Here is a 9,232-nt window from a genome sequence, read left to right on the forward strand (position 1 = left end):
GGTTGATAGAGGGGATGAGGCTGGCACATGCCGTGTGGGCAGTTTCTTTGCCTGCCATCAGAGGGCATCCGTCTGGTTCACAATTTCCACGATGTCGCCTCTTCTGAAGGTGATGCCGGCATCGGCGCAAGGGAAGGCCGGGTCCTGCTGAGGTCATGGCCAGTCATGGCCCATACGTACAGCTAGCAAACAGAAACACACAAAACAAATTTTTAATAGTGTGAATATTTTTATGTGAACAGAGGCACTTACCTTTGACATGTACCCTTCAGCTACAATAAAACTAACATGTTTAATAAATGAATTAAAAAATATTTAGTAATTGGTACTCATTGCTTTCAATCATGTCTCCCATGGGAAGCTGACATAACTTAAAAGTACAACAGAGTCACTTCTTCAGTTTAGCAAAACTAAATATTTATTGTTAATTTTTAAAAATTATTTTTAATTAAACAAAAGTCAAAGATCTGGACATTGAAAACGTAAAAATATGTCACAATTTATTTTTTTAAATTAAGGCACCTGATTACTTCAATTGAATTGATTACTGCTAATAACAGTAAGTTTCTTCAGTTTAACAGTATTTTCTTGGCATCCACTAATAACACAGTGCAATGTCTATTTAAGAAATATGAAAATAAATAATTTTCAAAAGAATATTAAATGCTAAAGACTAAGGATGGGAACTGATAAGAATTTAGCGATACCAATTATCAATATAATTTAACGATTCGATTCCTCATTGATTCTCTAACTGGCTGGTTAGGGAATAAAATATAGCACCACCAGACTGTGGCACTGTCCTTGATTGGAATGGGAAAAAGACTTCTATGCAGTTGGACTTCTTGATTCACTCTCTGCTGCAGAAGGATGGGCAGTCTCTGGCCACAGGTCAGACTTTTTTCACTAAACACAGCAAGCGTGGACATGTAATGCTTCAACATCAGCACCAGAAACTCCTCTGCATGTCCTCATTGCCAATTCTGCCAAGTCTGCAATATAAGCAAAAAATAATAAACACATTTTAATATGTTAATATGTTTAAGCAACCAATTTTTATATACCCCAAAGATTATATACTTCTCCTTCTTGATGGGCTTTCTTAGGCAGAGGTCTACAGCTGCAGTTTGGATGGCTGAAAACTGCTGACAGAATCTCTCCATCATCACAAACATGATGTTATCATTTTATATTGATCCTAATCTGTTGATTTACATTTTGGCTGACTTTTATTCAAGTATTTAAAAAGTATTCATACAAAGAAGTTACTGTTTCTCCTTGAGGATTACTCTTGCCATGTGGGATTTCTTCATCGATACAATCACAGAATGAATCCTTCCTGTCCAGTTGGAAACTGTATTGCAGCTGTACAGCTTTCGGCGTCCAAGATTTAGTGTGTGTGCAAAACGTGGCAGCTTGATAAATTTCACCTTTTTCACAGCTACATCCATGCATGCCACAACCTTCTCTTTTACTCCAAACTCCTCCAGGATTTCTCTGCCACAGATGTCCCCATTTGTGATTCATAGACTGCCTTATTTTGAGGACTTTTTCCTTATTCTGGCCTCATCTGACATAGTACCAACATTACAGTGAGGTAATGGTCTTGAGTAGAACTTGTCCATCCATCAGCTGTGATGACTGCCTTTGTGACATGTTTCAGATCTGAGATCAGATTGCGCTTTTCAACCTCATACCAAACAGGGACCAAATGATTTGTTAAACGGTCTCTACTTGGGGGATGGTATTTTGAATTGAGAGTGTTTGTCATCTCCCTATAGAGAATCTGTCTAGTAACTGCCCGGTGACACTGATTGAACACATGTGCCTAATAAAATGGCCAGTAAGTGTGATTCAGTGTGTTCATTATTTTTAAAAAGCAGCAGTTTTAAAACCCATATTAGCTAAAACTGTAATGACAGGCCTGTTAAAGGTGTTCAAGTTACTCCCTCCTTAATCTTTAGTGTTATTTAGAAAACTGCAAAGGCACAAAACACACAAGTTACATTTTATTACAAAAATAAAAACCTCTGTTACTTTTGGTTTGTCTTACATTGCATCATTTGCAATTAATTGCCCAAATAATAGAATAACATGTGTTCTGCAGGCACAGAGCAGTCAGATATGTCAGGAAGCACATCTCCCATAAGCTGCTCTCAGTCTGCAGACGGTCCAGACTCTGTTCGTTTCAAACTGCTGCTGTTCTCCGCCGCCTCGAGAAGAGCCTCCTTCTCTGTGTGTTCAAGTATATCAGAGATCAGATCATCGAGAGCCTCCCCACCTCTCATGAACTCCTAAAAACAGACATGAAAAAACACACAACATTGATTTTTACCCTTTAGCTGAAGTAGATAACACTGGCTTCAAACCTAACCTTGATGTCCCTCGTTGTATATCCGGTGCGGTGGTCTGTGACACGATCCTGACTGAAGTTGTAGGTACGAATTCTCTCTGACTGAGAGCGTGTGCCCACCTGTTTTTAGACACAGAGGAACAATGACTAAGTTGGAAAAGAGAACAAAAATCTGTGAATGTTACAGGTTATGTTTTCCTGCTTCACCCACCTGCTGCTTTCGTGCTGTATTCCTCTGTTCAGTCTCTTTACCCATCATGCCTTGGTAGAGCCTGGCTCTCAACATGCGCATGGCCGTTTCTCTGTTTTGCAGCTGAGATCGAGTCTGCTGACACTCTGCAGTTATTCCTGCAAAGAGGAAAAAACCTGCTGTATCTGCTTTATGTGTTAAGTGATGCATAAATGGATCATAAATGTATTAGGCAAACTTTAGATGACAACTTGGCACTCAACATTAAAATTTGATCCCTTTGGGTTCCAAAAACACTAACATGGCAACACACAAAACAATGAAGCTTCAAATCATGTGGCCATACAAGTAGGGCAGTCAGGTGATGTACACTATATTGCCAAAAGCATTCGCTTGTCTGCCTTCACACGTGTATGTTGGAACAGGAAGGGGCCATCCCAAACTCTTTCCATAAAGTTGGAAGTATGGAGTTATCCAAAATGTCTTGGTATGCTGAAGCATTAAGATTTCCTTTCACTGGATCTCAGGTCCTGAAAACCAAACCCACACCATAATCCCCCCTCCACCAAACTTTACACTTGGCACAATGCAAGTACTGGTCTCCAGGCAACCACCAAAGCCAGACTCATCCATCGATTCGTCAATCCAGAGAACACGTTTCCGCTCTAGAGTCCAGTGATTTACACCACTGCACGTTTGTAGAAGCAGTCTGCATGGTGCTTGATTTTATACACCTGTGGTCATGGAAGTGATTGGAACACCTGAATTCAATGATTTGGATTGGTGAGGCAATATAGTGTACCTCACTCAGTTATCATTCTCTTTCAAAGGTGTCAAGGGACAACTGCCTCCTCGAAGTGACTGGTCTGTCTTAGACAGAGGTGGTGGAGGAGCTTCCATGATTGGTTACCACAGAGAGCACCTCCCATAGTGTGTGAGTGAGGTTTGAAAGAGCACATCACAGTGGCTACATATTTTATACAATCTTTGAGGAAGCAAAACGGCATGGTGGTACAGTTTACCTGTCGGAAGATGAACTACGCGCACTGCACTGTCTGTTGTGTTAACACTTTGCCCCCCAGGACCACGAGATCTGAACGTGTCGATTCGAAGATCCTTTGGATCGATGTGGACTTCAAACTGCAAGCACCAAAGATAAAAACAGAGATGTACTGTTTAACCATTCCAGTAAACAAAGAGAAGTCATAAAAAGAAAAAAACGCAGTGTACCTCAACTGGCTGAGGCAGGATGATGACAGTCACGGTTCCTGTGTGGATTCGCTGCATCCTGGAGGAGAGCCCCACCTCAGGGATCCTTTGAACCCGGTGGGTTCCTCCTTCGTGCTTCAGGTGCCTGTACACGTTCTCTCCAGCTATTCTCGCTGCTGCATGGTGCAGACCACCTGAGAGACACCGTTCATGCAGCTGTAAATGTTTTGGTAGGAGGTTTATGTCCACTGATCACCACAAGTTTAAATTTCTACTCTAATCCACACATAGTCATTCAATCCCATGATGAGTGAGTTGGAACTAATAACAAAGACACTCGGGGGGGGGGGGGGGGGATACAGCAGGAACTATTTATGAATGATACAGAAATACAAAAATTACCTTACCATACTCTGCAGGTGTGTAGTTCAACACCTCAAAGTCCCAGTTTTTGTAAAATGCAAAACCCTGGTACATGTCAAACATTTCTTTGGTGAACTGCTGACAAATGTCACCTGAAACCACACATGAGAAAGTATAACACTTATTTTCCATAATAACGCTTATTTGCAGTATTTTACTGTGAATTGTATTTTGAATTTATAAAAACAAATTCAGAGTTTTGCTTTCCTTCATACCTCCTGTTGTCCGCCCTGATACGACCTCCAGCAGAACATTACTCGAGTCAAGAGGATCAGTGGGGATAAGAGCTTTGATTAGCTGCGGTAAAGAGAAAACCTCATGAAGAAACAATGGTCCGTCACACACTTCTGCATTAATTAGCTGTGTCTTTTGGGTTCTTACGTCTCTTCTTAAAGCCAAAATCTTGCTGGAGATTTGTGCTTCCTCCTCTTTTAGCAGCTGGGTCAGATCTTCATCTTCATCTTTGGTGCCAGCTAAACCTGCCATGAGTAAGGAAAATAATTTTATTTATTGTATTTAAGAATGCAAAGTAAAACTGTGCTCACACAAAGCAGCAAATACATGTGGTATTTAAATAGTTAGAAGACCTCGTTTGATGGTTTTCTGTGGTTTGAGAGGTGTGTTTATAAAGCCATTACATGTATATATAGTAAGCTTAAAAAAATCCTACTCACCTTTTAGAAGTGAACTGACCTCTTCGAGGTCTTTCTGAGCTTGTTCAATGCTCCTAAACACACTTGCCAGAGGCAGCAACTCAGTGTGCTTCTTTGTGAGCCCCTTTCTGTCTGACTCACTGAGGTATGCATGCTGTAGCTTCTTGCTCAGGTCTCTGTGCTCCTCCATGAGCTGCTCGAGATACACCTGAACTGACTCGTTCTTGTACAGCTCCCCCAAATCACTGTGAAAGAAGCGTTTAAACATTACTCTGCCCCAGTGTGGCACGTCTGTCCTGTTAGCATGTTTCACACTGGCGTGTCCCACAAGTGTCCTCCATCCTCCTCTTCTTACTCCGCTGCTGTAAACTACACGGGTACACAAAGAGCACAGTCTGAGGCAACGCCTGACAAGCATTTGACTAAATTTAGGCGGTGACAAGTGAAGTAAAATAATGCTCGCTAGTTTTATTTTTGTGTTTACATGCGAGACTGCTGCTGGCTGTAAGAGAGACCGGATATAGTTTGACGTGGAGAAAAAGTGAACTGTGGGAATCGTAGTCGTATTGTATCAATGGTTAGGTTACATCCCGCTGCTCATTTTTCTAATTGCAAATAAATTAATAAAAAGTAAACTAAATAAATACTTTCGTTTATATTGTAAATGAACATATTAACTTAACACCATATTAGCTTTGTTTATTTAATCTTTTTAAGTTAGTTGATTTCACATTTTTCTAGGGTTACTTGAAACCCAAGGATAAAAATGGCATGCTGTCATTGCTAACTATCAGACATAAACAGTATAGAAAATTATAAGCTAGCAAGTCAATATGCCAAACTTTGGGGTCAGTGAAGATGGTAAGATGTTTTGTTTGTTTTTGGCAATACAGGAAAGTAAATATATGTCTGCTTAATTGTTTAAGCAACTGTACATAACTTAAACTGTAACAAATAAATAAATAGAGCTGATGTTAGCTTTGTTAGTCTAGCATAAGCTACATAGCTAATTAATGTTAGCTCAGAGTAAGTAAAGAAGTTGGTGTTTGCTACTTTTAAAGGCCTAATATTTTATTGTTTTATGTGATCAGTGGCGTCCATTTTAAAGAAATAAATAACCCCTTGGCTTAAACTTTGCCAATGAAAATGAAAATTTGGCTAAATTGGCAGCCAGGTAGTTATTTTATAGACTTTCACAAAGTGATTCTCATGATTTCCAGGACCGCCTGGGTTTTCGTTAACCAAGGCAGTGGAGAATGTGAGTCAACATGGCTATACCCAGAAAGAGGCCCTGAAAGAAAAACAGAGGACACTCAGTACCCTGCAGGTTCATCTCTAACCCTATTCCCCTACAACACTGATTAACTAAATGCAAAACACATTGGGCAATTATTTTTCTGAAGGGGCCAAATGAGCAATTTTTTATTTTAGCTTTTTTACAAGCTTTTTGATCTGCTCCTCCACAGTCCCGCTTTCTTATGTGGCCCTTCGGAAAAATTAATTGCCCATTCCTGCTTTGTACAATGGTAATAACATAGTATAACATATAAAGTGGCTATCATAATACAAAATGATGGCATATTAGATAGATTTTTTTTTTTACCATGGACACATCACTCAGCCTACTGAGCACAGTTCTGTGCACCCAAAGAGCCAGGAAAATCCGTTGTCTTGTCCCAGAACTATACTATATGTATAATGATGCAAATATAACCGTCAGAGTAACTAAGTCATAAAATGTTACATAAAGAGACCGAATTAACCAAAATGTGCCTCAAATCCACCACAAAGAGGTGTCAAATGATCAAAAAGAGTCACAAAATATAATTAAAAAACACAATGGGAGAAAATTGTCTAGAAAGTGAAGTAAACATTTATTTGCATAGTTTGTGGCTTTCTTTATGACTTAATTGGACTTTTTGGTTTGCCTTATTTTCCAGGCAACTCTGTCAGAGCTTGAGAGGAAAAACGAGGGCATAGACAAGGACCTGAGATCAAAAGTGAGAGAAATCCTAGTGCTGGAAAGTGAGATGGAGCAGCTGGAGCAGCAGACCAAACTCCTTCATGATCGCTGTGTATCCATCAGCAAGGAAAACACAGAACTCCAGATTCTGATAGGTGAGGAGGAGGAGGTTGCACTAGTGGCGCTTGCAGGGTTCAACGCTTACCGAAGTAAGATGGAAGGCCACAGGGCAGCTGTTTTGCATGCAGTGAGCCAGACAAAGGCCCATAACGAGCTGAAGGAGAAGAAAGAACTAGTACAGATGCTGAGAAAGCAAAACGAGGAGCTGAAAGAAGATTTGAACAATCCAAATGGAAACACAGTGCAGATGGCAAAGGTGGTCTCTTCATTTTAATCATAGGGATCTTTTTCAGAGATCTTCAGTATCCATAACTATTATATGCTCATGTGTGCAGAGAGAGATTAAAGCTCTGAAAGAGGAGGTCTCCCTGAAGATGAAGACCATATCTGAGAAGAGACACCGGCTCCAAAAAGAGTCTGAGATTCATGCCCAAATAAAGAAAGACATAGAGGTGTGCAGACTTACCCAACAGAAACCAGGGACATCTTATGAGGCTGACATTTGTTCATAAAACAGCTAAATCACCTAGATAGAATTTGTATCAAGACATGAGTTATGTTTCAGTCTGAAAGAAAGCATCAACAACATCACTTTTCCCCCTTCCTCAGATCCAGAACAGGCGCTATGAAGCCATCATGAAGCGCCTACGCTGCCAGCTGAGCAGGGCACAAGCCAACCACAGGTAGAAATACTATAAACATGTGACAGTAGACATGCTACAAATAGCTCTAAATGCCAGAACAGAGATGATTGATGTTCTGCTTCTAAATACTAAAGGCTACTAAGTTGTGCCTACTTTCCCTTAGGCAAATGTCTGATGATATCTACCACATGAGGAGACAGCTAGCCGAGCTCAGGAGTCAGCAACAGTCATCACAACCATAAGCAGTCAGTGGTCATCGAACTGTAGTGTCAGATTAATGTGGGTTAATTGTTCTGTTATTGAGATAAATGTACACCAGTTGTTATTATGAGTGTGTTAGTTTAACAAGGAAGGAGCATTCTTGTTACTGAAGTTAAACAACAGGGGGCAGCCGTGACCACTGAATGCCTGACTTTATCTGTTTGGCTTTCTTGCTTTATGCCAGATATTTATACAAGAGTTATTGCTGAATGTGTTCCTTGACATGTGCAAGTTTTCTTTTCTTGTTTTTTCCCTTTTCTCAGATGAAAAGCATAAATATGGAAATGAAAGGACCGTGTCTTGTGGCTCAGCATCAGCACGGGCGTGGGATGGGATTTTAGGTCAGGTGGTGTTAGTGAATCAGTTCATCCACAACAGTAACCCGAGCAAAACACAAGCCAAATGTCCACTGTAACTGTCAGTGTGGCAGTGCTGCTTTGGTACACCCTGTCCCAGCTTCTGCCTGACTGGGCCACTTGACGGTTCTGAGGCGACAGTCCCACTGTCGGGTTAACAAGGGCATGACTGTGCTACTTCAACCATAACGCGAAAGTAATTAAACAATGAAGCTGCCTTTTCAGAAGATAAAATCACATCAGAATGAATTGAATCAGCCTCTGAGAAACCCCATAACTTTATAACTCTACACTTTTCACATCTGAGTTGTGTCCTTGTGGGTCTTTTGCATTATTTGAACAGCTGTTCAACAAAGCTCAGAGATGTTGCTGAGAGGTGGATTTTTATGAGCTAAAGACTAGATTACAGCAAATTTGATTAAGACCCAAAGCTTAAATAGAAGATTCTGTTCAGAGTTTAAAAAAAACCCCCACAAAGTTTTAGCCACAAAGATGTTTGCAACATTTAAGAACAATAATTTCATGAAATATTTGTGCAGCGGTTGTAGGTATGTGTTGTCTCACCTACAGCGTTAACTTGTAATAAGTAAGTGTGCAGGAAGTCTGGTTCAGTGTGCGTGAAGTCAAGGACATTGTCTGGTTAACTAAAGGTTGAGTTTCATCCAACATACTGAGTTTCATTCAGCAGTACTGCTCTATCTGAATGGCTTTGTTAATTACAATGCTGCAAAAAAAAAAAAAAGAAGTTTTGAGCCACCACAGCAATCTGTCAGAAATACAGCATATAAGGCAAAAACAGAGTTTGTACACTTCTAATGAGCTTGAAAGTCAATATTTGCTTTGACCACCTTAATTCTTCAGCACAGCCTGAACAGCTTTCTTGTCATGTCTTTAAGTAGTCTTCAGGAATATTTCTCCAGGGTTCTTGAAGGACATTCAAAGCTCTTCTTTGGATGTTTTGTTCTGTTCTCTGTCAACATGATCCCACACTGCTTTCAATAATGTTGAAGTCCGGGCTGTGGGGAGGCCAATCGATGACTGATAGTATTGCACTGTGTGT

The 9,232-nt window shown here is 40.4% G+C and overlaps 2 protein-coding genes across 2 annotated transcripts; one reads left to right on the forward strand and one right to left on the reverse strand.

Moving 5' to 3' along the window:
- Nucleotides 1–1,993: 1,993 nt before the first annotated feature.
- Nucleotides 1,994–5,377, reverse strand: mtrf1 (mitochondrial translational release factor 1). The gene is made up of 9 exons (XM_026157644.1): nt 4,850–5,377; nt 4,557–4,654; nt 4,391–4,472; nt 4,160–4,267; nt 3,774–3,946; nt 3,566–3,683; nt 2,565–2,701; nt 2,375–2,473; nt 1,994–2,294 (listed from the first exon to the last, which is right to left on the reverse strand). The coding sequence occupies exons 1-9, from the start codon at nt 5,244–5,246 to the stop codon at nt 2,157–2,159; spliced, it is 1,350 nt and encodes a 449-aa protein (XP_026013429.1). The 5' UTR covers nt 5,247–5,377; the 3' UTR covers nt 1,994–2,156.
- Nucleotides 5,378–5,411: 34 nt separating this feature from the next.
- ccdc122 (coiled-coil domain containing 122) lies at nt 5,412–8,998 on the forward strand. The gene is made up of 6 exons (XM_026157647.1): nt 5,412–5,689; nt 6,049–6,155; nt 6,769–7,167; nt 7,247–7,363; nt 7,521–7,594; nt 7,719–8,998. Exons 1-6 carry the CDS (start codon nt 5,662–5,664, stop codon nt 7,795–7,797), a joined length of 804 nt encoding a protein of 267 aa, XP_026013432.1. The 5' UTR covers nt 5,412–5,661; the 3' UTR covers nt 7,798–8,998.
- Nucleotides 8,999–9,232: the final 234 nt, after the last annotated feature.

This window comes from Astatotilapia calliptera, chromosome 23, assembly GCF_900246225.1.
Source record: "Astatotilapia calliptera chromosome 23, fAstCal1.2, whole genome shotgun sequence".
Taxonomy (NCBI): Eukaryota; Metazoa; Chordata; class Actinopteri; order Cichliformes; family Cichlidae; genus Astatotilapia; species Astatotilapia calliptera.

What these genes read in the sequence shown, in the direction of transcription:
- mtrf1 (XM_026157644.1), bottom strand. Translation starts at nt 5,246, where the DNA reads ATGCTTGTCAGGCGTTGCCTCAGACTGTGCTCTTTGTGTACCCGTGTA. An exon ending in GGTCAGTTCACTTCTAAAAG is followed by an intron (nt 4,655 to 4,849) that starts GTGAGTAGGATT and finishes TACTCATGGCAG; the next exon opens with GTTTAGCTGGCACCAAAGAT. An exon ending in ATACAGCACGAAAGCAGCAG is followed by an intron (nt 2,474 to 2,564) that starts GTGGGTGAAGCA and finishes GTCTAAAAACAG; the next exon opens with GTGGGCACACGCTCTCAGTC.
- ccdc122 (XM_026157647.1), top strand. Translation starts at nt 5,662, where the DNA reads ATGCCAAACTTTGGGGTCAGTGAAGATG. An exon ending in AAATAAAGAAAGACATAGAG is followed by an intron (nt 7,364 to 7,520) that starts GTGTGCAGACTT and finishes CCCCTTCCTCAG; the next exon opens with ATCCAGAACAGGCGCTATGA. An exon ending in AGGGCACAAGCCAACCACAG is followed by an intron (nt 7,595 to 7,718) that starts GTAGAAATACTA and finishes ACTTTCCCTTAG; the next exon opens with GCAAATGTCTGATGATATCT.